The sequence below is a fragment of the Anguilla anguilla genome, chromosome 10 (genome assembly GCF_013347855.1).
Source record: "Anguilla anguilla isolate fAngAng1 chromosome 10, fAngAng1.pri, whole genome shotgun sequence".
NCBI classification, from domain to species: Eukaryota; Metazoa; Chordata; class Actinopteri; order Anguilliformes; family Anguillidae; genus Anguilla; species Anguilla anguilla.
The window spans coordinates 8148825-8175889 of NC_049210.1; the positions used below are offsets into that span (position 1 = coordinate 8148825).

At 48.5% G+C, this 27065-nt stretch overlaps 1 protein-coding gene across 18 annotated transcripts in view; it reads left to right on the forward strand.

Annotated features, from left to right (window-relative positions):
* The window catches only part of LOC118206197 (ankyrin-1-like), a 123135-nt gene that overhangs the window by 52616 nt on the left and 43454 nt on the right, over nt 1-27065 (forward strand). For 15 of the 18 annotated variants that reach the window (XM_035378525.1, XM_035378531.1, XM_035378530.1 and 12 more), the window contains 9 exons: nt 16189-16290; nt 22207-22305; nt 22747-22845; nt 24030-24128; nt 24340-24525; nt 25001-25099; nt 25352-25450; nt 26037-26135; nt 26567-26764. In XM_035378525.1, the coding sequence (XP_035234416.1) occupies nt 16189-16290; nt 22207-22305; nt 22747-22845; nt 24030-24128; nt 24340-24525; nt 25001-25099; nt 25352-25450; nt 26037-26135; nt 26567-26764 (1080 nt within the window). Of the gene's footprint in view, nt 1-2419; nt 2644-16188; nt 16291-21474; nt 21679-22206; nt 22306-22746; nt 22846-24029; nt 24129-24339; nt 24526-25000; nt 25100-25351; nt 25451-26036; nt 26136-26566; nt 26765-27065 lie in introns of those variants that run through there. The other 3 variants (XM_035378535.1, XM_035378536.1, XM_035378537.1) reach the window with 3 other exon arrangements.

Below are 27065 nucleotides of genomic sequence, written 5' to 3' on the forward strand. Positions count from 1 at the left end.
TCCCACATTAAGTACTGTTTCCACCCTGGGTGCCCCTAATGAACAAAAGTGTCACATTCCTGGAGGGTCCTAGTGGGACTGTATCCTTTCAGATTACCCACAGGTCTTAATTTCCCTAATTGTTTTATTACCGTGCGGCATAACATGTCCCTCCTACACCTGGGAGTAATTCACTAGTGGTTCTTTAACAAAGGACGCTTTAAATCATGGTGTGTGCGTGCATGCGCGTGCATGTGTGTGTCTGAGTGTGTGTGTGTGGGTGCGTGCATGTCTGAGTGTTTGTGTGCGTGCGTGTGTGTGTGTGTGTGTGAGAGTGTGTGTGAGTGTGTGTGTGTGTGTGTGTGTGTGTGTGTACGCGTACGCGTGCAATGACAGTAACAGACCCTGACTGCACCTGCTGGTGGATGGACCATGACCGATTCACAGCGACAGAGCTCAGACACGCAGTGTGGAAGTCTGAAAACAAGAAAACCTCCCTCCCCAGCACCCAAAAATGTCACACAGAGGCACCACGGGGGGGGGGGGTCTTCTGCTTTCTGGGGAGAATTAACCATTACCTGCCAAAGAAATCACCTGGATCAAATCAGCATTTGTCCTTGACTTTGACTTGGAAAATAAAAGCAAGTCTTCCTTTCTTGCCAGGAACAGTAATAGCTTGGAAAAAAAATAATAATACAATGAAATACTTGCATTTATTTGTAAGCCAAAGTTGAGGACAAGTGTTGATTGTATCCAGGTTAATGCCTGTGTGTGTGTGTGTGTGTGTATGTGTGTGCGCGCATGTGTGAGAGAGAGAGAGAGAATGAAAGAGAGAATGAATGTCTGTTTGAATGTGTGAATGTGCGCAATTTCATTCCTGTCTTTTCAAACCCTGCTTGAAAAGGCCTGGTACAGAAACAGCCCATAAAATCACAAAGCAGAACAAGTGGTGAGCGGCCCTCCACAGAGAGGCGCGGGGACGGGCTTTGTCCCGCCAACGAGCGGGGCAGGGTGGAGGGTCCCGGGAGCGGCCACACGGGACGGGGAATTCGGTAAATCAGCGCTGACACCCCAGAGCCAGCCTGAAGTGGCTCCTGCACCCCAGGGCTGCATCGCTTCCTCCTCTGTGGGGGGGGCGGGGGGCGGGGGGGGGGGGGAACCAGCGCTCACCTGGTCCGGAACTTTCCGCGAGTGACCGGCAGACGCAGGGAAGAGTTCACCGGCTTGCGCGTTGCCTTGGTGACGCTGTCCCGCCTGTGATGTCATAAGCAAAGCCTTTGTTTCCCCCACTCTACACAGGTTTAGGCCTGGTCCAGCCCCTGTAACAGTAAAAGCAGCCTTCCGCTCTGCTGGCTGTGCATATGCAGATATTCTGTTTGTGCGTCTGTGCGCATGCCAAAACGGACTGCCGTAAATTGTGTTAATCAAGCTTATTAATAGAATTCCATCTATTTTACCACCAAAGGGAGAGTGCTGTTTACCTCTTATCTGTACAATGAGTGGGTGAGAGGGGCCTCATTTTGTGACGCTCCATTAATTGGTGAAGCTGGGCATCTCGTGCGGTTTGCACAGAAAAACCGCAAGAACTTATGTGTAAACAAACTGGGCTGCTGAAGGGTGGACTGAGTACCAAATTTTTATTTTGGTAGTTCCCCCCCCCCATGACACAGCCCAGGGGCCCTAGGCCGCGTGCATTTTTCTTAGTCCCTGTCAGGTTGGTCGTGCCCCCCCTCGCCCCCCTTGCTGTAGTATTTATCTCTCTTCGTGGTTTTGGCAGTGATGCGCTTTTCCCAGCATTTACCACATGGAGAAAAGAGCCTCTTTTCAGGGAGCGAGTGACGGACGCTTTATTAAAGCAGGCAGGACCTTCTGAGACATTGGCCCCTCTCTCCTCCTCCTCCCGCCCCCCCACCCCCCCTTCGTTGTCTGCCTCATTGTGGCCGGGCTACGGTCTTTAAATGGCCCCCCCGCTGGGTGCTTTGTCACTGTAAGTCACTCCACAGACTGCAGCAGGCCCACTTAGAATACACTTTTTTTCATTGAAAAACAGCTCCGGTATTTGGAAAATTTGTTTCACAAAAATGATTGTGTGCCTGTCAAAAAATTACAAGCGTCAGAGAAAGAGGGAGAGAGGGAGAGGGAGGGGGGGGGTGACACCCAGGGGAAGGAGGAGAGACAGAATGAGAGAAAGAAAAAAAATCAGAAAGAAAAGGGTAAAAAGGGAGTTTGGGGTGAAAAAAGGGGGAGGGGCCAAAACAGAAGTAAAGTAGCAAGAGAGAGTCTGAGAGAGAGAGAGACAGGGAGGGAGAGAAGCAAGTGTTATCGGAGTCCCCCTTGCAATGTGGGGTCTCTCGATAGAGTCTGCATTCCTTGAAAGATAACCCCCCCCCCTCGGGCCCCTCCCTGCACCCCTCAAACCACTCACACACTCACACACACACACACACGCACTGCTCGCCCCAGAGTGTGTCTCTGCGTGCGTGCGAGCGTGTGTTTTGGGGGGACGGGCCTCTGTGCGCAGTCTGAGCACACACTCCGGGGGGAAAGGCAGGAGAAGTCCGCTTCTCGGGGGAAAACAACAGACCCTGGAGAGAGAGAGAGAGGGAGGGAAGGAAGGAAGGGCACGAGCGCGCAAGCATGCCGGCCAAGATTGTCACCTGTGGAGTGAGTAGAATCTCTCTCTCTTTTTCTCTCTCTCTCCCTCTGTCTCTTCACTTGTTTTTTTTATGTGCCATCGTTACTTATTCACACCTTCACACCATCCGTTACACCTTCGTCTTCGCCTCTGTCCTTTTCCCTGTCAGACCAAGGCCCCTGTCTGCACTTCAGACTTTTAACACTTCAGATAGTGGCCTCATTTGAAAGTGCTACCTGCAGAATATTTCACATTTTACTAACCAAAAAAAAAAAAAAGAAGCATTTTATTCTGAACACTGATGAAACCAAATCTTTCTTTTAAGATTATTCAGTAATCTTCAGAATATAGTTTCAAATAAAGTATTTGGCCCAGGTCTACTCCCAGTTGATACTTGTCTCTGCGGTTAATAGCCTAGCCTAGGTTACCATGTAATCACTCATATTTTTTCTTTTCTCACGTTACCATTGATTCTTTTTCAGCCAACAGTTCATACAGTCTCAGTCAGTTTTGTCGGTCTAGGTTTACTTATGAATGTATTAGCTTGTGTATTGGGTGGAAATCTGACTCGGTTTAATGATTTATGTATCACTGGGTGAATATGACCATTCAGTGGACTCCCTTAAGCACTGGGTGCTTCTGGTCTCACGCCTGGAAAGTGCTACTGTACATTACTCACGTAAACTCAAGTGGGGTCAAACTTTCACCCATAAGTGAAAGAAAGTGTAACATTTTCCAATCCAAACACAAAAACTAAAGTACATATGTGGATTTAATCCAGGGTTATTATATGTAGTTTAATTTGTGAATGTTGTTTTGTGAATTTGACTTGTTTTCACACTTTGGCTGTTTGTCCTCTTCGTTTCGCTCCCTCTTCCTCTCCTTCCTTTCTCTTTTTCATCAGTGTCATAATAAAACATTGTGTCTCAATAAAGAAGGCTATTATATTCATTCATTTTATTGCATTATACAAGTTTTATCGGCTTGATTTTCTGGGAAAATGTTATTAGTCACAGAGGGATGAAACATTGACACATTTATTACCTATCTAATTCTAAATTGGTGGTACAAGGTTTTTTGTGACACTAATGATTTGAATTTAAAGGGTTCTAAGTTGATGTTCAGGCGGTTCATACACAACTGTGTTGGTTTGTTGCCTTTGGTTCTCCTCTTTGAGTGTGAGAGAGTCAGTTATGAGAGATAAGGACTGATATTCATTGCACTCTATGTAGTGTGACAGCAGTATGTACAGTAAACTGCATAAGTGCAGTCCTTGGCCATTTTCTTCAGGGTACTTTACTGAATGGTGCATACTGATATTCTGTAAACCTCACTCCCCTCTAAAGCTGTATGGAATATTGCCTGGCATGGTTTATGTTTGTGGAACTACAGGCGTTAATATTGTTCGGTTTGGAACGGGATCTTATGTCATTGTGTTTGGTGTTTTGGTTTGTGTGTGTGTGTGTGTGTGTCTTTCTCTCTCTGTTGGTCTTAGTCAGTATTACTGTACACTTCTCTTATGTTGTTGTCTTCTCCACTCCCCCTCGTGTATTATTTATGACAATATTTGACCCTTTTAACCTTTTAAATATGTGTTTTTTTAAGCATATGCCAAGAAACCTTTCATTGATCCTGTCATTTTGAGAAGATATTGATACGTTAGAGTATTATTTCCCCGGAAAAGCATCTGTGGTGTGGGAAGGATGCTTTTTTTTTTGTCCTGCTGAGCACTACTGTACATGCATGAGTACATTATGCAGCTTCAATCAATACAAACGGTCCAATATAAAGAAGACACTAACAAGGAGTTTACGTAAACTGCTGTGTCATATAATGTTGTTCTAGAACCATTCCTTATAACACTTCAATTTTAATAACACTTGAAGTGTCGGAGTACGACAGACTATGCTGAATATAGATAAACTCTTGTTATTAATGCACACGTGAGCATTAAAACTGTTTGCTTATTTACAAACTATAAATAAACAATATTTATACTTTTCCCAATTTGCTAATCTCATGTTCGACTTGCCACATAATTAAGAGTCCCTTGGCTAGCAACCAAGGCCAGTAACTCTGCTCTGCAGTCACATCCTCATGCTTGAACCAAAAATCCTTATTTCTGTGGACAGATTAGCTTCAGATTATGGTGAATTTTCATTATTTATATAAAATGATTGCAAGTGATGGAGGTTGTGTTGGGATGTAGTATATGGAAGGATTTTATCACGGATACCGACTGAAGGGTTTCAGAAATAATGATTATGGAAATGTGAAGTACAGTGGTTAGGGAAATGGGCTTGTACCTGAAAAGGTGTGGCTTTGATTTTCAGGTAGGATGCTGCTGTAAATGCCTGTAAAGTAACGGCACAGTCGGTCATAAAGAGAGCCATTCATCCTGGTGTATGTTTGGAGTCCCGGTTCCTGTAGGATCAGGACAATCAGCACACATTGTATCTGTGTGTCTCTATGTGTATGTGTGCCTGTGTGAGACACACACACACACACACACGCACAGACACACACACACACACACACACACAGATCTGCTATCCCTCCACTTTGTTTATTCAGCACCGGGGGAAAGGCGGTAGTTGCAGACTCACACACAGAGCGCACGCGCATTCACGAGTGTGTGTCTGCAGCCATGGTTATCCATCTCTCCCGCTCTCTCTCTTTCCATCCCTTCATCCCCGTACAAAAGAACTTAATGACCATGACAATCTCATCCACGATTGTATGGCAGCAGACAACAGCTCCAGACTTTAACAGTGAGGAGAAAGAGGGGAGCGGGAACGAGAGGGAAAGAGAGATAGAGAGCGGAAGAGAGAGAGCAAGAGAGATGGAGAGAGGGAGAGGCAGTAAATTTAAGACAAAGAAACACAGTTAAATCACTGGGCTCGGCACCTGCTTCCCTTAAGTGAGGAAGGCCCAAAAGACAATGATCCCAAAGGATGGTGTGTAGGAAACATCGCCCTTACTGCGGCTTCTCTGGGGCGGGTGGGGGGGGGGCGGGGATCAGGGGGAGGGGAAGGCAGAGGGGAAGTAGTACAAAATCAATTTCTGCAGGAATTCTAGTCAGCAGAATTTAAAATAAAAAATGACATTTATAAATGTCCTCAGGAATGTCCATCTAGTGGGGGGGGGGGGGATTATTCTCGTGTTCCAGGTAACAGTCGCACTGGGGTGAAAAGCATGCATCCCGTCTCTGTTTCACACAAGCTCATAAATACATCATGCATTTGCTGCGTCTGCTTTGCGAGCGCGCGCGTTTTGATCAATATTGGACTGTGAGGAATGTTATGCACTCAGGACGCCCACCGAACGCTGTTCATATGTGCGGTACATGCATTATGCCACATTCGCAGTGAAGGCCGGTGCTGGGCTGTGCATAATTACCCAAGTCGATATGTCCGTGTTCAGACTGAACACTTTTACACTCTGCTCTGCTCTGCTGATTTTGGTTCCTTCTCTCTTTTTTGGTGCAGCTCATAAAAAAGCAGTGGGGAGCGGGGGTGTATTCAAATATTTCTGACGTGCAACTGGGACTGCCCTTGCTTAAAAATTCGAGTTCTGCAGGTGTGTGCGTGTGTGTGTGTGTCTGTGTCTGTGCTTGTGTGTGTGCATTTGTGTTGTGTCTGTGTGTGCGTGTGTGTGTGTGTTTCTGTGTGTGTGTGCAGGGTACAGGTGTATTGTGGCCTGTCTAACTCCATGCTCCTGCTTATTTATGTAGCAGTAGCAGTATAATGTAGCGGTACTGTAATATAGCAGTATTGTGGAGTGACTGAGCTGTCTCCTCCCTCCCCTGCTGACTCTGCTGTAAGCGCATTAGCGCATGTTGGCCGCCACGAGAGTGGCAGTGTGTGTGTGTGATGCTGTTATGAGGAGGCATACCATATGTGCTGCGATCAGTGCACACACACACACACACACACAAAAACACAAACACACACACACACACCCACAAACACAAACACACACATGCATACACCTCCTGCAGGTGCACAGAGCACTGTACGCCTTCATACAGACTGCAGACCCTATCCAGACAGGCTGGCCGATGATGTCATCCTGCATGCCACAGCGCAGACTCACTCTGACCATCAGAGAGGGGGGGGGGGGAAGAGAGAGACAGAGAGACGGAGAAAGAGATACAGTTCGGGAAATAGAGAATTACAGTCGGGGAGACTTATACAGGTTGGGTGAGAGGAGGAGAAGTCGAATTAGGGTAGGGAGACATGGAGAGAGGGTGTGAAGAGAAAAAAGGGGGGCTGGAAAAAACAGACTGAAAGAAGGAAGGGGTGAAAGGTAGAGAGATAGAGAAAGTAGGGATTAACAGGGGGGATAAAGTGAGACTGTGAGGAAAGTAGAGGATTACAGGGAATGAAAGGGAGGGAAAAGGGGGAAGAAGAAGAGGGATAAGTGTCCAGACAGACAGGAGATTGGCAGAGGGACCGTGCAGAAAACCAGGGAGGGGGGTAAGACTGAGGCCACGATAACTGAGTTTACTGTGATTGAGCACGTTTTCCTGTCCCACGGGCTCTACGCACCTCGGTGTGTCCATTAAACACCGCACCACAGTCAGACTGCATTGCATCGTGGGTGATCTGTGCTCTGCTGTGCAGACCGCGCGAGGCCGCTTTGGCATGCAGCATGCGGCGTGCGTCGCATGGACGTGCTGCGCGCACGAGTCGCCAGCTAGCCGCTGCGCAGGTCTGAGGCAGATTGTGAAGCACGCTGTACAGTAGCGGAGAGCTAGTGTTCTCACAGTGCGGGAAGAACACAGTCAGACCAACAGATCCACCACCAGGGGGATAGAGACAGAGTCAGAGAGAGAAAGACTGAGAGGGAGAGGGAGACAGAGAGGGAGATGGAGATGGAAAGGGAGAGAGAGAGACAGAGTGTACACTTTGACTCAAACTCAAATTCAAAAAATGCTTTATTGGCATGACGTTAGTAAATATTGCCAGAGACTGAGAGAGAGACAGAGAGTCAGAGACAGACAGAGAGAGCGAGAAAGAGAGACAGAGGGGGGGAGACAGAGAGACGGGGGGAGAGAGACAGAGGGAGACAGAGAGGAGGGGGGGCACAGTAAAGAAAGGCAGGAGAAATGTACCGAGGCAGAAAGAAAGTCGAGGGGAATGAAACGGTTCTGAGATCAGGGGATGTAAAACAGAGAAAGGAAGGGAGCACTGAAAGGAAGGAGACGGTGAAAAGGCAGAAAAGAAAGGAAAGTGAGAGCAAGCGAAAGGGAGGGAAAGACAAAGAGATGGGAGCGCGTTTCCCACAGGAGCCCTTTTGCGTGCGCACCATTGTCGGGGGCAACCTTGACCAATCATGACGACAGTCGCTGAGCGGATTTGCACCTGTGGGGTGTGATGGGCGGGGTGAGGGGGTGGGAGGCAGGGGGGACATGGGGTTTGCAGAAAGTTGGGGGGGGGCACAGAATTTGGCAGAATAAGTAAAGAGATGTGGTGGGGAATGGATTCTTACTGCACCATATTAAAACACATGCACATAATACACGCATACATGTATTTTCACATGCACTCACAGACACACACACGCGCACACACACACACACAGCAAAGTTTTATTCTCTTTAGCAGGGTGGGGACAAAGCCAGAATTCTGTGCGGGTTACCAGGATACCTTTGCAAGGCAATACAGTGAATACTTTAGCTGGGGAGCTGCAGGTTTCTGTAGCAGGTTGAGTCGCAGATTCTATAGACATCACCTGATATTCATGCCTACGTTCTCTCCATCCTCTCTGCTTCTTAACTACGGGAGTTAGTAACAGGAGGTCCTGGTGTTATGGCTCAGTACGAAACACGCACTGCCACAGCGGTGTGCTTGGGTCACGCCCCCCTTAACCCTTAGGTTTTTTGGAATGTGTTCTCAGAAGTCTAAGTCAGTGTGAACTCGTAGTGATTGTGACATCAGCATTAGAATGTTCAGTTAAGAATCAGAGATCTTTCTTATTCAAAGTTTCAGCTTCAGTCAGAGGTGCCAGAACTTTCCGTTGTTGATAATGCGGAGGTGAGCGTCTGACTGGTCTACAGAACCTGGGGCGGAGCCTGTTGCTAAGGCGCTGCTTCGCAGGCTGAGAAGTGTGTTTTACGTGGTATGGAGGATCACGGGGTTGTTTATGCGGAGGAGAGAGAGAGAGAGAGAAGGCTAGAGGGAGGGTTAGGTGGGGCCAAGGGATTCCCCCTCTGTCCTTATCTGTGTGCAACACACACATTCACACACGCACATACGCGCACAGTACATGCACGCATAGGCAAGCATACTGCATTAGTATTATGGTTATTCCGTATATCCATGCATATTTTTATATTTGTGCATTTGAACATAAATGAATGCATGTACTTTGCAGCAATAGTTCCCTTTCTCCTGGCTGAAATGAACATAAATGTGTGAAAAGTCTGGGAATTAAACAAGCAAGGCCATTTTTGTAAGAACCCTTCCCCTTACACAAATGGTCTATATTTAAATATATCTATATACGACATAATATATATATATTGTGAAACCTCATAATATATGGGCAAATATGCAAATTATTCTTGCTTACAGATATTGCTAGATATTGTCCAGATACATTGCTATGACATTTGTCCAGTTTTCTAAATGGTCCGGTTATTTACAAAAGATTGAATTGTATTCTGTTTCCGGAATGGTCCGTCTCCAGTTCGACTCATGTGGTGGCGTTTGAGGTCAGGGTTGGTGTAACAGCTGAAATGACCTTTGAACCTATGACCCCATCCATCCTGATCAGAGAGGCAGCTGCTCACCGCACGGGGTGGCGGGGGGGGGGGGGGGGGGGGGGGGCAGTTCACAGGGCCGAGGGAGTTGTCTGGGGGCAGTTCCCAGCGTGTGTCCGTGTCAGAGGGGCATTAGGGAGGTTAATGACGGAGGCAGATAATAAGGTGATGATAATGCTGGTTTGGGCTCACTAAGCCACAGCAGTGGCCTTGTAATAATGTAGAAAAAAATGCACAGCTTCTGGAAGCAGTCACCCACTACAGCCTGCAGACCTTAGCCATGATGTTAGAGAAGCTATCAACGACTAGCATCTGGAAATAGGCTGTCATCTGATTGCATCCGTGATGAAGGGCTTTGGGTTATTCCTATTGAACCAATCGTACCAGGCATTTGTCTTGCAAGGCTACGGCTGTCCTATCGTACATCTTCTTTGAGAGAGGTCTGCTCTGCCTTCCCAACCCCCAGCAGTGGAAAAAAGCATTTATATTTTAAGCAATCAGTGTGGCCGACTAATTTTTGGACAAGCAATTGCCATTTTCAGTGGGCTTGATTTAGAGCAGCCAAAACAAGCTGTTACTCGTAGGTCCTAAGCTCTGCTAACGTCACATGGAATACTTCTATTCAGACACCTGTGAAAATCCTGTAGGCTGCTGACAAACGAGGTGCGAGCATTTTCCATCAATTATTAACTTAGGTCAGTAGAAAAAATTGCCGGGATTTCCGCGGGTGCGTTTTTTTCCCCTAAAGGACGAAAGTATTTTGAATCGATATCGGGCCCAGGTCTGATGACAGACCAAAATACTTTCAAAAGTTGCTGGATAGAGGGTAACAGAGACGGGCAATAACACCTGGTCCAATGCCAGTCAAGTGAGCCACCTTCAAAGGTACACCCATTAATTTTATTGTGTCCTGCCCTATAGGGTCACCTCATATATTTTTATTTGCAGTCCCCTTTGGGGTTGGGGGTTGGCGGGGGGTGGGGGGGGGGGGGGCATAGGATGATGGGCAATGAGGGAGACACTGCGAGTTCCAGGGTAGGAGGGACAGCCTGTTCGGGCACTCGGAGGGTGGTGAGAGAGGGGCAGAATTGGCACTGTTTTTGGGGCTGGGCACGGTATGGCCCCCAGGGCAGCGCTGGCACTGCCTCCTGCCCAACAGCAGATGGGCTTTTAAGAGCTGCACAGGTGGGCAGGGTCAACCTGGCCGAGCAACATACACCTGTGCCTGAGAGAGAGAGAGAGGCAGAGAGAGATTAAGAGAGAAAGAGAGAGGGAGGGAGGGAGGGATGGGGAGAAAGACAGAGAGAGGGGTGGGGGGAGGGGGAGTGAGAGAGCGGAGGGAGGGAAGGACTGGGAGATGGAGAGGAAGGAAGAGAGATGGAGAGAGAGGTGGAGAGGGTGGGAAGAGAGAAAGACAGTGAGAGAGATGGAGAGAGAAAGAGAGAGGGAGTGTGGAAACAGAGAGGGGGAAGTTTTGGGAGAGAGATGAAAAGAGGAATAAAAAGAGAGAGGGGAGGGTGGGAGAGAGATGGAGAAGAAGAAGGAAAAACAGGAGCAGTTTCTGTAGTGCTCACACACAGTGTGAAACACCGGCTAGCTCTGCATGACCTGTGCCGCAGGCTAGCGAACTGCTCGCACATCTCGATGATATCATTTATTTAGATGTATTTGCAGTGTGTTTCGTCTCTCTGAGAGAGACGGCTTGCCAGCTCAGTCGTGCTGCGTGCTCAGGGTTATCAAATACAGTAGCACAGCCGCAGACTGCAGGGCGGCCACCAAGCTCTGCGAAACCTCATTTACACCTCTACAGCTACACCCGCTGTCACACACACCTGTGTGTCACTCTCCGTGACGTTCATACACAGGTAGCCAAATGCCTCAGGTGCGCATACTGTGATTTTGATCTGTGTAAAAGGACACAGTTGTATTTTCATTTATACGTAAACCCCAGTGCTTGAGGAGGAGTGTTGAGGATGGAGAAGCTTTAAACAAAATTTGTGTTCCAGGACAACCATGTATGTGTGTTTTTCTAGCGTGCGTGAGCTCACCATTGTTTGTTTTTTATGGAAGGAAGGTGGGTGTTTGACCTGAAACAGATCTGTTGCATTACTCCTTAGTTACTACAGTTGTCAGTGAGTAATTTCATCCTTTATAGTGAGTTAAACCTGTGACCCTCCAGGACTGGAGCTAAACCTGCAGACACTGTCTCTCAGGACTGGAGTTGAACCTACAGACACTGCTGCCCTCCAGGACTGGAGTTAAACCTGCAGACACTGCAGCCCTCCAGGACTGGAGTTAAACCTGCAGACACTGCTGCCCTCCAGGACTGGAGTTAAACCTGCAGACACTGCAGCCCTCCAGGACTGGAGCTAAACCTGCAGACACTGCTGCCCTCCAGGACTGGAGTTAAACCTGCAGACACTGCTGCCCTCCAGGACTGGAGTTAAACCTGCAGACACTGCAGCCCTCCAGGACTGTAGTTTGGCTTCCCTGGTTTAAGGACGGGAGAAAGGGAGGGGTGTGGTTTCGGGGACAGCCGTGAGCGTGCTGGGTGATAAATCCTGCGGGGAGACCGTCCCGCTAGTTTGAGGCTGACCCCAGCACGGTCGGAGAGAGGGTGGTCTGCAAGCAGGGGGCCCCAGCAGACCCAGGGTCTCCATGGAGTTACCATGCCAGCCACAAGCGTGTGCCCATGCATGCTCTGTGTGTGTGTCTGTGTGTGTGTGTGCGTGTGTGTGTTTCCTGTCAGCAGTGTTTGCATAGGCCACGCTGTTGAAATGTTCTGTGAGTCACCATGACAGGACCTCACACACTCACTCTCTCTCTCTCTCTCTCTCTCAAACACACACATTTGCACATACACGTACTCATGCATATATACAAGCTATTTTACAAGCAAACACTCTTGGGGATTACACATGTACAGTAAATGCTTTTGGCATGTAACAGTACACTACTGTTTGCATGCATGTGTGCACTACACACTCACTCATGTTAGGGATTGGGTATATCTATGTGAGGGGGTTTCAGGGAGGGGGGGGGGGTCCCCATAGAGGGAGGGGGGTCCCAGGGAGGGCTTGGCCTGGTAAATTTAGCAGGGCTCTCATTAGGCTGGGACAGGTGTGTGTAAAGGAGAGAAAGACTGTGTGTTGGAGGAAGGAGGGAGGGAGAGAGGAGGGGTGTTAGCTTTCAGAGAAATATAGAAAGAGAGTCACAGAGAGAGGGAGAGAGAGAGGCCATGGCTGATCAGAGTGGGTCGTACGCTGTGAGTTTTGGGGTGCTGTAGAGGGCAGGGTGGGGGGGCTGAGTTTGTTGTTGGGGGACAGGGGTAACAGGGTATGTGGGACAGTGTTGGTTGGTGCGTTGATAGTGCAGTATGTATGGTGTTAGCCAGTATAGACGCCTGTAAGAGTGAAAGGGTGTGTGTGTGTGCGTGTTTGTGTGCCCTGTGTCCAAGGTCAGAGTTGTGTGCATGTGTGTGTTTTTGGTGTGAGTGTACAGGGTACTCACGTGCTTTTGTGGTGTTTGCTGGGTGTGTGTGTGTGTGTGTGTGCGCTTCTGATGCTTCCTGTTTCGCAGAAAAGCTTTCATATTAAGTTTCAGCATTCTGTCACTCTGTCACAGAGTTAGTGTGGGAAGGATGTGGGGTGAAGGCTGTTGAAGGGTTGTAGAGAGAGAGAGAGAGAAGGACAGAGGTGAAAGCTGAATGGTCAAGCAGTAAAAGGCGAAGAGCTGTATTATGTACAGTAACCGTAGCTGAGAGCTGTGGGGGTGTGTGCGTGTGCGTGTGTGTGCGTGTGCGTGTGTGGGTATGTGTGTGTGAGAGAGGGGAGGTGAGGACGGTAAGCAGCAGCTGTGGACTGGCACATTCTATCACTCACAGCTGTGTCTGTTTGCACACGACACAGCCTAACCCCCAAAACCTCTCCCATGCCCCCTTCTTCGCCTCACACACCCTCAACTGCTCAATATCTCAATGTATTACAGGCACAAACCCTCAGGGTGTTGAAGTCCAGGTTGGACACAGTGCTGGGTGCTCTCTAGGAAAGGAGTATACCAGTCCTCAAAGGCTGCAGTATCTGCAGGTTTTACACCAGTCTTGCAGGGCTGCGGTGTCTGCAGGTTTATCTCCAGTCCTGGAGGGCTGTGGTGTCAGCAGGTTTTTTTGTGTTTACCTTTCAATCAGCACACAGTTTAGGCCTTGGAATCAAGGTATGCAAAGTGTTTAGCAAAATAATGACTTTAGTTCAGCACTTTCTGATAAAACACCTAGTAGCACTCATTCCTGGTCCCACGTATGTCTCTGGTTTACTGTTTGTTAGGTGCTGTAGTTTTCAGTTTTATGCTCCCATTGTAGGCATAGCAGTGTGCTAGCATCTTGCTCCCAGAGTTAGCTTAGCATAGTGTTGCAGCTTGCTGTTCCCAGTATTAGCAAAGCACAGTGTGCTAACTTCCGGTTCCCAGTGTCAGCATAGCACAGTATGCTAACTTCCTGTTCCCAGTGTCAGCATAGCACAGTGTGCTAGCTTCCTGTTCCCAGTGTCAGCATAGCACAGTGTGCTAGCTTCCTGTTCCCAGTGTCAGCATAGCACAGTGTGCTAGCTTCCTTTGTCCTAAGAGGAGCAACTGGACCTCTGGGTGAGGTTGGGTATTTACTCTGTAAGTGGTGTCTGGAAATAGTACTTTTTCTTCAGTATAAGTCTTTAAGGCTGTCCGACTACAATTCTCCTCAGGATTCCTACTGCACTTGCTGGAAGTTGCTCTCTCGCCGCTTTTTCTTAGTCTCTATCTCTCTTTCTGTCTCACTAACCCAGCCTGACACTTTTATTCATTATTTTCTCTACGTTTGTCTTTCTTTAGTGAAATTTTGATTAATTTTCACACATTCCAACACATCAACACTACCATTCCACTCTACCCTGCCCCCCATTAAATACAATAGCCCCCTAGTATATGAACCCCTCCAAGAGAGAGAAAGAAAAAAAAAATGGAATGTGGTGGAAATTTGTATTCAGACGCGGTTGCCATGGAAACCAGGAACGCCTGCTCCAGGGTGCGGAAGCAGAGAGTAAAAGAGTCAGGAAGGGTGGTGGGGTGGGGGAGTGAGTGAGAGTGACGGAGAGGGAGAGATGGAGACAGAGAAAGAAGAGAAAAAGAGAGAAGTATCACTCAATTACAGACTATGACACCCCTCACTCATCCTGGTTAAACTGGGGACTGTACAAATAGTCTCTGGAATGTTCTACTAGTGCCTGGAAGGTGGGGGTCTGGTGGTGGTGGTGGTAGTATGGAGTGTGGAGGGGGGGAGCTGGTCCTTGTCCCCTCTCAGCCTTCTGCCATAAGTGCCCCCCTTCTCATGACCCCTCCCAGATCCGCTCTGCTTGCCAAGGGGAACAGGGGGCGGGGACGCTTCCATACACACATTACACTTGCTAATTTAAGGGCCCTAATGTTGTATCCAACAGCCAAAGGGGGAGAGGGACTGAGTTTGGGAAAGAGAGAGAGGGTGGGAAGTGCAGGGGAGGGGTGCTGAGTCTGAGATAGAGAGAGAGAGAGAGAGAGGGAGAGGGATAGATACAGAGAAAGAAAGGGAGAGATGGAGCGAGGGAGAAATTCTGAGGGGCCAAAGTCACAGTCTGGTAACGTGATTAAGGCTGTGGCGTTTTCAGCTGGGCTGAGTGCACACAGCTCGCCCGCGTGCATCTGAATGACAGTTCTTTTGCATTCGTTTCCTTGGTTCGTCCATGGGACTGACCCTCTCTCTGAGCCCAGCTAATAAAAACACTCTTTAATTTCGGCCGTGATTGAATCACAGCGCCGGCCTGCTGCCACCAGCGTCATACTGTCTTTATGGAGGGAACGAAGGGATCATTTTTCTTTTTTTTTTCTTTCCGTTCATATTTTTTAAATGAATGAGTTACTGCGGCATTATTGTTCATTTTATGGTTATGTCCATAATTTAAATGTGCTTTGGGAATGCAGTTCTGTTTTAATGATATGTCAATAAAGCACATTTTGAATTTGAATTTGGATCACAATAATCAGGGCCAGGTTTAGCCCTAGGCGAGATCGAGGGGGATTGTAAGTGTGTGTGTGTGTGCGCGTGTTTGTGAGAAAGATAGGTAACATCTCAGAGGTGTGGATCCCTGGGAAGGTGGGGTGGGGCTGCATGACCTCTGACCCTGCAGCGTAAAGCGACGCCATTTGGGCTCTAACCGAGCAGAATTCTTTTTCCCTAGTTCGGCTCCGCGGTGGGAAGAGGAGCGAGCAGTTGCGACAGACAGGCTGCAGCTGTGACACGTCTCGTAGGTAACTGGGGATAAACGCGGGCCCGGTGGGCCAGCGTGACGCGAGGCGCGCGGCTCGGCTAGCTCTCTGAACCACGAGAGCCCTGGAACACTCTTCGCGCGTGTGCGATTAGCGTGTGCGATTAGCGTGTGCTGCCAGGAGCAGCTGTCACAACATGGCGCGCCGCACCGCGACAGAGCGCACGCTGGGGGACCTGAGTTTCACTGCCTTTCGCCACCGTCAGACGCTGTCCCGCTGGCTTCGGTCTTTGGCTGCGTGCTCTTTGTCACTGACTCTGTTTTTCTTCCTTTTCTCTCTCTCTCTCTTTCTCCGTCTCTTTTCTGTCCTCCTTTGTACTGCTTTATTAATCATTCCGTTTCTCTGTCTCTCTTTAACTTTGTCTCTTTCTGTCCTCTTGCTGTCCTAATCTTTATCTCGATTTCTGTCTTCTTCTTCTCTTTCTCTCTGTCTGTCTCTTAATCTCTCTCTCTTTCTTTTTCTCTCTCTGTCGCTCTCTCAGGCTGATGCTGCCACAAGTTTTCTCCGAGCCGCTCGCTCTGGGAACCTGGACAAAGCCCTGGACCACATCAAGAATGGGATTGACATCAACTCAGCCAATCAGGTGAGAGATCCACCACACTGCATGCACCTCACAACCAATAGTTTGAGAGGGGCTGCACTCCCAGAATCCATTTGTTTTGTGTGACAGTTTTTGTATGGGAACTGTAAACTGGCTTCGATCACTACATTTATCAGTGCTGTCCATCCAGTAGCTTTAGTCAATGAATTTTCTGTGATTGGTCATACTGTCATATTGTCAATGGTTTCATTTTCATCCATTCAATTACTTAAGTCTGCATTCAGCCCAGCTCTTAAATAATTAGCATTGCACCATATTATAAGGCTGTGGCCTGCTATGTGAATGAAAAATAATAAATAAATAAATAAATAAATAAATAAATAAATGTTGTACAGGAAGAATATTTTTCCTCTGAGATTTAGGTCAGTGAAAGAATGAACTTGGGTAACTCCAATGAGATCCAGGGGCTAAACATTACAGATATGCCACTTGCTTTAGAGCTACCAAATTGAAAAGTGCACCTTGTGTCCACCAGTGGTACTGCACCTCCAACACATCTTAGACTCGCCAGATACTATACTCAGCTCCTGTGTTAATTTGTTCATTCTCTCCTCTCTGCTTCTTAGCCACAGGAGGTTCCGGTTAGTAATAGGAGTCTTCTGGTGCTGTGTTACACCCCTGAATGTTTGTTACTGCAGTACAGTACTTAGCCGCACCTCCCTTAATCAATATTCAGAAGGTGCGTCAGTTTGGATTTTAGCTGCAGGGACAGGGAGGCAGAATTGTCATTGTAAGGTGTAAAACCGCAAGTATGTGATCAGAATGTTCTTAGCTGAACATTCTAATACTGATGTCAGAATCAATACTGGTAATTGAACGCAATGGAGTTCTAGAACACTGACTTAGAATCTCGAAAAGACGTTCCAAAAAACCTACTGTTCAAAGAGGGTTTTAAGAACACTGAGCTGAGTGTCTGGCCTTTCTGAGGAGTCTGTGACGTTGGCTCTATCTCGGTAAGCCGGTCTGTCTGTCTGATAGCACTCGCATAAGCACGTATACACGCTGGGGCAGGGCATAACCCAGGAGGGGTGGAGATGGAGGGGGAGAGCGACTGCGACTTATCGTCCACGCTCAGACACTTGCTACTGGAGTAATGCCAGATAGGGAGGAGAGAAAGGGAAGGAAGGAGTGAGAAAAAATGAGAAATAAAACTAATAACATTAAATTTCATCGAAAAAATAATGAATAATTTCCCTCTCCCAAAAAAAAAACTAATTTGTGTTACAGAAAAAAGGATTACATCATATTCTAATTATAATAATGATTTTAGTATGGCCTAATGATATATTTTTTTCTTCACATCCTTTTATGCTTAAATTATTTGGTAAAGAACCATTATGCCAACACATAGGTGTCAAAGTGAGATGTTCCTCTGTGTGTGTGTATGTGTGTGTGTGTGTGTGTGTGCCTGTGTGAGTGCATGCATGTGCATGCACGAGTGTGTGAATCTTCCTATTACTCCTACATGTCTATATCCATTTAGAACACATCTATAGTGCCCCCCCTCACCTCTGTCTAGGAGACAGAGTGGGGAGTTGTGAACATTAAGCCAGTGGAGCGTGTATCATAGCAGTGGGGTGAGTCAGCAGATCCCTGCAGTGGTCCCGCCTGTTTGCCTGCCTGTGTGCAGCCATAGCATCCCCCCCCCCCCGCCCCCGGCAGGCAGGTGCATGCAGGTGAGGACAGAGAACATAGGCCCAGGTACCCCCAGGCGTCCCCAAAGTGGGACAGGAAAAACTCTCCCACCCTCCCTCCTCTCCTCAATCCTGCCTGCTTTACCCTGATGGCCGGCCCCTGGGGGGGTGGGGGGGGGGGGTGCTGTAGGGCAGGCAGCCGGCCCCCGAGGAGCAAGTGAAGGGCAAGGCGGGCGGCAGGTCGGCGGGCGGGGGCCAAGATGCAGGCAGATTAATGTCCGTCTCCTGGTCTCCAGCGTACAGCGCTGCTTCACTCACAGCCCTGGCCCCGCCTCCTTTAAACCAGCCAATCGCGCGGGTTCTCTCTGAAACAGCCGTTCGCTGTCTCCGGCGTTACCGCGGGGCCCCCGGGCCGTGCTTATGGTACGAGTGCAAATTACAGCAGGATTAGTGTTCGCTACGGCAACCGCTATACAGAGAGAGGGAGAGGGAGGGAGAGAAAGAGACAGGGAGAGAGAAACGGGGTGAGGAGAGAGAGAGAAACAGACACACACAGAGAAAGACGAAAAAAGAGACAGAGAGAGGAGAGAAAGAAAGAAAGAGGAAAAGAGGGAGAGGAGGGAGAGAGAGGGGTGGAGAGAGAGGTAGTTGTAGTAGCATCACTAACAGTAATAATGCTGGAATAACAGTCTAATGCTGTATTTTTAAAGGCCATATTTGCATTTTATGTGCAGTGTAGTGGAAGTGAGTAGTTCAAGACTTGGGGTTTAGGGTTCAGGGGTTTTGCAAGGGTGTTGCCTTCTGCAGGTTGCAGCATTGGGTAGATTCCAGCACTTCCCTGCAGTGATGGGGACGATGTGTCGCAGGAGGTGGCACCTTTATGAAGAGGTGTTGCCCTATGAACTAGGGCTCTAGTACAGTCCAGCCTTTCTTCCTTGGTTGGCATTTAGGGTACTGCTGTTAAATCGATGATGCTATTGCCATAGTGACTAAGCCAAATATCAGTACCATCCACACCCTGTCTACTGTCCTGTTCATAAGTTTCATAAGCAATTCTCACCATCCAGTCCCCTCCCTGTCTCCCGGTATTGTATATGCAAGTGTTAATTGATTCAAAGCTCCTTTTTAAATAAGTTAGAAACATAAAACTATAAAATAAATGATCTTATTATAAGCCATGTTGTGCTTCTTTAGGGGGTTTGAGTATTACTGTATATTAAGGTCTTGTGGCTGCGGAATCTTTGTGTCTTGGCCAGCTCATGAATGTTAAAAATGCTAATCTTTATGAGGCGATGAGACTGCAATGAATTTGAAATGGTGTAGAGAGCCCCCTTCTGGACAAAATAAGAACTGCAAACCCTGTTTGCTGCAGTGTGAATTGAGATTATTTTTTATGTGTCTGTAAGTGCAATAATACTGTGCGTGTTTTGTATGTGTAATATGTTTGGAGTGAAATTATTTTTGATGTGCTATGATACGATTGTACTCTGTACTTTTGCTTGTTATTTTTGGTTTATCTGTCATCTATAAAGTTATAAACGGAAAATAACAAGCAAAAACATGGTCTATTTTTTTTTTCTTTTTTATTTGCCATTTATGGGAATTCATGTTGTAACTTTGTTTTTTATTGGTTTTTTTGGGTGGGGGAAGTGAGCTTGTATGTGAACCATGTGCGTAATATGTGTGCTGATATGGTGGTGATTTATGTCATATGTGTCGATGCAGGCTGGTTTGTGTACTGTGACTGTACTGTTTGTGAGGAAAGCAAACAGACGCTGCTCCCGGCTGGGCTCCTCTCTCCCGTTTCTGCCAGTGGCTCCGTGTGCAACAATGTTTCTGTCCTCTCTTACGTCCACAGGCTCTGAAACTCCCATCATCCTTCACTTCCCTCTGTAACTGTAAAATTGCATCGAGCATTCTCCAGTCCCAGCTGTTTACTTTCCTCTATCAGATCCCTTGCTCCCTCCCTCCCTCCCTTCTCTATTATTTCTACATTCCGCCAGAGAGAATATGGCCCTCTCTCTTTCTCTCTCTCTCTCTCTCTCTCTCTCTCTATGTTCCTCTCATCCCCCTTTTCTTCTCCTGATTATCTTTCCACCCCTTTCTGTTTCAATATCTCTCAATGGCCTCTCTTTTCCCCCCTTCCTTTCCCCCTCCCCCTGTGTCCCCCTTTTCTCTTTCATCTTCTCTCTCTCTCCTTTCCCCTCTGCCTACTTTTCCCTCCCTCTGTCATTCCTTTCTCTCTGCCCCTCCTATCTTCCTCCTTCCATGTCTCACCCTCTCTCTCCTCTCTCTCACATCCCCCTCCCTCCAAACCTCCCTCTCTCTCTTTACTCTCTCTCTCATACTCCTCTCTCCCTCCCTCCCTCCCTCCCTTCCCCTCCCTCTCTTTACTCTCCCCTCCCTCTCACCCCCCTCCCCCTCTCTCTCTCCTCAGCAGTGTGATGGCGGTCCTGTGTTCTGCAGTATCAGTGGAATATCAGTGGTGTGAGAAAGGTCCAACCTCACATGCCCTGTAAGGCTGAAGGAAGGCTGTGTGAGGTCAGACCTATCCCACACGGCTCGTATTCTTTCCATCGCAGACGTGCCATCCCTCTCTCCCCCCCTCCCTCCGTCATCCTCGTCATCGTCACCCTCCTCTTCCTCATCCTCCTCCTCCTCGCCATTCTCAGCGTGGTCGTCCTTGCCATCGTCCCTCTCGATATTTGCCTGAGCGTTCTCAAAATCCCTTTTACAGTCTGAAGTGATGTTTAAAATGTGTTTGTGTGGATATCTCTGTGTAATATCTCAGTGTAATATGTAACATGTTTGGTAAATATACAGAATGTAGCATTTGTTGTTGTATGTGTGTCTGTGAGAGGGAGAAAGAGAGTGTTTGTGTGTGATGAGTGTGCATGGCTGTGTGTGTGTGCACATGGGAGTGTGTGTGCATATAGATTTGTTTGTGTGTGTGTGTGTGCGCGCGCGCATTTAACTTTTTGTGTATTTGTTTGTGCGTGCATTTAAGTTTGTTTTTGTGTTTGTGTGTGCATGTGTGTAGGCATTTAAGTGTTTGTGTGTACCTGTGTGTGCTGTCTCTGTTTCTCTCTCCATCCCTTCCTGTGGTTTATTGATTCCCTGCAGCAGTCTAGATTTCTCCTCCTGCTGCAGTTAAATGCACCTGCGCAGACGCTGCTGCTGCTGCAGCTGCAGATCAGGCTCACTGCTTCTTTTCCCCATCTGTAGATCTGCTTCATTTCAGTCATAGTTCCCCATCTTAAACATTGTAATTATGCTGAATGTCTGCATAAGTGTGTGCGTGTGTGTGTGCGTGAGCACATGTGCTTGTGTGTGCATATGGGTGTGTTTGTATTTGTGTGTGTGTGTGCGTGCGTGCGCGTGCGTGCGTGCGTGCGTGCGTGTGTGTGCGTGTGTGTGTGTGTGTGTGTGCACGTGCGTGTGTGTGTGTGTGCACGCACGTGTGTGTGTGTGTGTGTGTGTGTGCACGCACGTGTGTGTGTGTGTGTGTGTGTGTGTGTGTGTGTGTGCGTATGTGTGTGCACGTGCGTGTGTGTGTTGTGCACATGTCTCAGGGGCCTAAGGGCTTATGGCGGATCCCAGGTATCGGCCTGGAAGCCCAGCGCGGCTCTCTGTTCGATCCTTTCCGCAGCGCTGAGAGAGCGATAAAACCGATCTGTGCCCCTCTGTAGAGCATCCGAGTGGATAACCATGTCAGTGAATACGCGATAGTCCCAGCGTGAGTGTGTCAGGCCTCGGTCAAACACTTTATCTGAGATAATTGTGCCTTCACTTGATCTCTGGTTGTGGTCAGTAACACGTTTTCTGCTTAGGAATCTCCAGGAGCCTTTTAAAATTCGATGATTATACAGAGCGTAATAATTTCAAATACATATTACAATTTGAATTCAAGTTTATGCAGCTGTATGCTTATCTCTAGCTTTAGTGGTGGATTTCTAACCATGTTAAATGCATAGTCTGTCAATAATTTTGTATGAAAGCATCTGCTAAATTCTGTATTGTACATATGTGGCAGTGCATGACAGAGTGGGTGAAGGAGAGAGCTAACTGGAAGCCGCTAGCCCGTGCTAACCGCTAGCCTATGAAAAGGGGGAGACGGAGAGCATTAAAGGTCAGGGCTAGCCCATGAAAAGGGGGGAGGAGAGTGCTAGCCGCAGGGCTAGCCCTTGCGCAGCGGTGTCTGTGTGATCAGTGTGTCAGGGAGTGGTCCAGTGTGAGGTCTGCTCTGTGCTGTCTCCTCCCCTAGAATGGACTCAACGGCCTGCACCTGGCCTCCAAGGAGGGCCACGTCAAAATGGTGCTTGAGCTGCTGCACAACGGCATCGTCCTGGAAACCACCACCAAGGTACCGCCCACCTGCAGGCCACACCTACCGCCCGCACCTACAACAAGTACCTACAGCACAACACCTACAACTCACATCTACAGCACACACCTGCAGCCCTCACCAACAGCACACACCTACAGCCCAAACATGCAGCACACAGCTAAAGCCCAAAACTTCAGCCCACACCTACGCCCACAAGTCAGGATTATCTATTACTAACTTACTGTATCTTACTAAAGAAGTACGATGTCTTGTTCTTGTGAATTATTTCTTACAGTACAAAAAAACCCAGTCTCCTCATTATTGACATAATATGCTAACAACTTAAGTGGACCGTTTCCAGGCTTTTAGTCATTACTAGCTCGCTACATTACGGCTAAGGGCCTGGGTGCCAGGTTGGCTGGCACACACGCACATGACTTCCTGTTCCCCCCCCCCCCCCCCCCCCCCCCTCTGCAGAAAGGGAACACGGCCCTACACATCGCCTCTCTGGCCGGCCAGGAGCAGGTGGTCACCGAGCTGGTCAACTACGGCGCCAACGTCAACGCCCAGTCACAGGTGAGACTCCCGCCGGCTCCGCTTCCTGTGGGGAGGCCGCTTCCTGTCCGTGTCGACGCCGTCCTCGCTTGTCGAAGATGCGGCGGTGAGTCCGCCAAGTAGCTCCTGCACCAATGATCAAATAGCATCCACTCAACAACGGGTGCTAAGTCAGATACTCAATAGATAGTCAAGAATACAGTGGCAATCCCCTGAGCAGAAAAGACAGATCTCAACAAAGTCATTGCCTGCTTTGAAAGAGAAGGGTCACGGATGAAACGGTCGTGCCTACAGCAGAGCAGAAATTGCTGATTCAGCATCTCGCGGAGACACCCAACGCCAGTGCGGTTTCGCAGCACGGCCAGCAGCAGCAGTGCAGTCCGCAGACTGCAGCGAACGCCGCCGTCTGGCTTTCCAGGTGGTAGTCGTCGAGCCGTTCAGGAAAACCTCTCCGCCGTCCAGTTACCGAGGAGACGGCACGGGGGGGGGGTGGGGGGGGGGAGCTCAGACGGCGAGCTGAGAGACGTAAACCACGATCCCATCGCAGGTAGCCCTCCCGTAATTTTACACGAGCGTGCGAGGAGGCTCATTAAGGGAGCCTTGTCATGAGAAACTCATTAAGGGCCTCCCTCCCTCCCTCCCTCCCTTCTTGTTCCTGTCCGTTTGTCCGCCCGTCGCCACCCCTGCTCGGCCGGTTCCCTCGTCGCCCCGGCGACGGTAATTTGTTGGCGTGCCGGTCCCTCCGTGTGCAATCGACAGCTCTCTCTCCAGATTAATATCTAATTGCGGGCGAAGGGTCAGGCTCGGCTCTGATGGATGGGGCCGCAGTTTGGTTTTCGGATTTAAAAACCAGACACACATTGCGACCTTCTGTTGACTCCCAAATACTCCGCAGCTAAGAGGATTATCTGCCTGTGGGTAGTTCTGAACAATATTGATGTAAATGCTGATATGGATTGCTTTATAACTTTATAACAAGCCAGGGCAATCCTCGTCGGTGATGAAGAGCTAAGAGGGTGTATGTTTATTTTTTCAGATAAAGTTTTATCTGTAGGCAGTTTCATGGAACCTATTTAATATCTTTCTGCCTGCCTCTCTGTGTGTCCATTTCTCTTTGTGTGTGTGTGTGTGTGTGTGTGTGTGTGTGTGTGTGTGTGTGTGTGTGTGTGTGTGTGTGTGTGTGTGTGTCCGTCTGCCCTTTACAGAAGGGCTTCACTCCTCTCTACATGGCCGCACAAGAGAATCACCTGGAGGTGGTTAAGTTCCTGCTGGAGAATGGAGCCAATCAGAGCATTCCAACAGAGGTGAGTGACAGCACAGTGCTCCAGTCAGCTTCTCTGAGCGTCATTCTCACTTTGTCTGATGGTGTCTTGATACAAGAAGTTGAATCGGGTGATTATTCCTCATACCCGATCTTCCTCCCTCTCCTCCTTTGTTCTTCTCCTCGCTTTCTTTTTCTTCTTCCCTTTTCTCTCTCTCTCTTTTTTCTCTGCCTCCCTCTTTACCTCCCCGCAGGATGGTTTCAGCCCCCTGGCCGTGGCCCTGCAGCAGGGCCATGAGAACGTGGTGGCGCTGCTCATAAACTACGGCACCAAAGGGAAGGTGCGGCTGCCCGCCCTCCACATCGCGGCGCGTAATGATGACACGCGCACCGCCGCCGTCCTGCTGCAGAACGACCCCAACCCAGACGTCCTGAGCAAGGTGGGTAGGAGGGGGCAAACAGGGAGGCGCATGTCACTGTTTCGGTACACCACATCTGGTTCAAATACCTTCTGTATTTTAAATAGCTTTAACACTTACATGTTAGCCAGTTTGAAAATACTCGATGAACATGGTACTAACTAACGTGTGATCGTATGAAGTATTTTGTTGTGAATATTGGTGAAAATGTTTTCAATTAATCTGCATGGTTTAAGTTTGGGAATTTTAGTATTTGAGCCAGGTCTGACCCATATGTTTGTGTGTATGACTCCCTCTGAATTGACCCCCAGCACCAGTTCTATGTAGGTGTCTTGTATTCAAAATAAATCGCTAGCTTCAAGTATATTATGAAGGAAAAAAACAACACTGGTGGAAGAAGAGATGAAAGTTAATTGTATCAGTGGCAGTGACGACGGGAACGTTTTGGTGTTTTGGGTGAAACGGGTGGGTCATCTCTCCCCTCTCTCTCCTGCAGACGGGGTTCACCCCCCTCCACATCGCTGCGCATTATGAGAACCTGAACGTGGCTCAGCTACTGCTCAACAGGGGCGCCAACGTCAACTTCACCCCCAAGGTCTGTACCCCAATACTCAAACCTGGGCTCCTGTTAAAAAAGCATTATCCAAACACATACAGTTCTGCCAATTTAGTTTAAAAAATGTATTAATTAAATTGTATGAAAGATTAATTAGTTAATACGTGTGTGTGTGTGGGTGTGTGTGTGTACGCGTGCATTTGTATGGGTGTTTTCTGTGTGTTTGCATGTGTGGGTTCATGTGTATGTGTCTGTGTATCTGTGCGTGTGTGTGTGTTTCTCTCTTTGCAGAATGGCATCACGCCCTTACACATAGCATCGCGGAGGGGCAATGTGATCATGGTACGGCTGCTCCTGGACCGAGGGGCGCAGATAGACGCCAAGACTAAGGTACCCCCGAACCCCATCACCCCATCACCGCAACACACTGACCCTACTACCTACACAATGCTGCAGAACTAATGAACTGATGCATGTGCAAGGACAAACACAGAGTTCAGACCCAGTGGTACATCAATACAGTGACAGCTCAGTGAGCTATTTGAATGCCCACTCCCTGGAACTATTTAAATACACTGCAATGACTGAGGTGGGAGTCAGTTCCATTTCAGTGCAGTCCATTTCAGGGAACAAGGTGAAATTCAATTAATGAACTGAAGCACAATCCTTGTGGAACATTTGGGCCCTTTTTTTTAAATCCCTTAATTGAATCTCAGTTCATTTCCTGATTTGACTCAATTTGGAAGGAGCTGATCTCAGACCAGATGACCGTGTTATGTAAGATTCTCTCTCTCTTTCTCTCTTTCTCTCTCTCCCTGCCTCACTCTCTGCCTCCCTCTCTCCCTCCCTTCCTCTCTCTCTCCCTCCCTCACTTTCTCTGCCGACCTCCCTTATGCCCTCTCTCTCTCTCTCTGCCTCCCTCCCTCCCTCTGTCTCTCCCTCCCTCCCTCCCTCCCTCTCTCTCTTCTGTGCACAGGACGAGCTCACGCCCTTACACTGTGCTGCCAGAAACGGACACGTGCGCATCATCGAGATCCTGCTGGACCACGGTGCCCCCATCCAGGCCAAGACCAAAGTGAGCCCGGGGGGGGGCTCGTCCTCATTAGCGCTAACACATGCCCTGCGTTTCAACTTTCGTAGCGTGTGGAATTTAGCACCAACACAAATGTGTGGCTTGTTCTAGTTTGTGCTCGATTTTTTTTTTGCATCAGTTGATAATCAGATTCTCATGCTGCTTCTGGTTTCATACCTCGTTTGGTTTCCCGGTCAGATTGTATCAAGTCTGTATCTCTAAAGCTGTACTGAATCTCTCCCGCTCTCTTTCCCAAATTCAAATTCAAATTCCAAATGCTTTATCGACTCAAAGCATCTGCAAATATCGACGGTGTTCATCTGAACATTGACACGGATGACAAGTCGATAAATGCTATGTATGGCAGTGACAACAACAACGATGATAAGGAAGTGACATCATTTTTAACGTTTTAATGTTTTAATCTCCGTCAGAACGGCCTGTCTCCGATCCACATGGCCGCGCAGGGGGATCACCTGGACTGCGTGCGGCAGCTCCTGCAGTACAACGCCGAGATCGATGACATCACGCTGGACCACCTGACCCCGCTGCACGTGGCGGCGCACTGTGGCCACCACCGCATGGCCAAAGTGCTGCTGGACAAGGGGGCGAAGCCCAACGCCCGCGCGCTGGTGAGCCCCTCCGTCCCGCCGTCGTTTCTCAAAAGCAGCATGCCCCTAAACAGAGGCGGAAAATCCAGGTTCAGAAAGCAAAAGTCCACCCCAGTATTTTTCGCCGATCACCTGGATTTTCTTGTTACCACAATCTTTCAACCAGGAGGTAGAACTAATTAGTGAAATCTGCTGGCTGAGTTCCTGGGTGGAACTCTGTGCTCTTTGCTGCCCCCTACTGGGTGCAGGATGTAACAGTGCATTATGGAACTCAACAGTCACATTATGTCACAGAGGTCAGTGGACACAATTGTGAGGATGG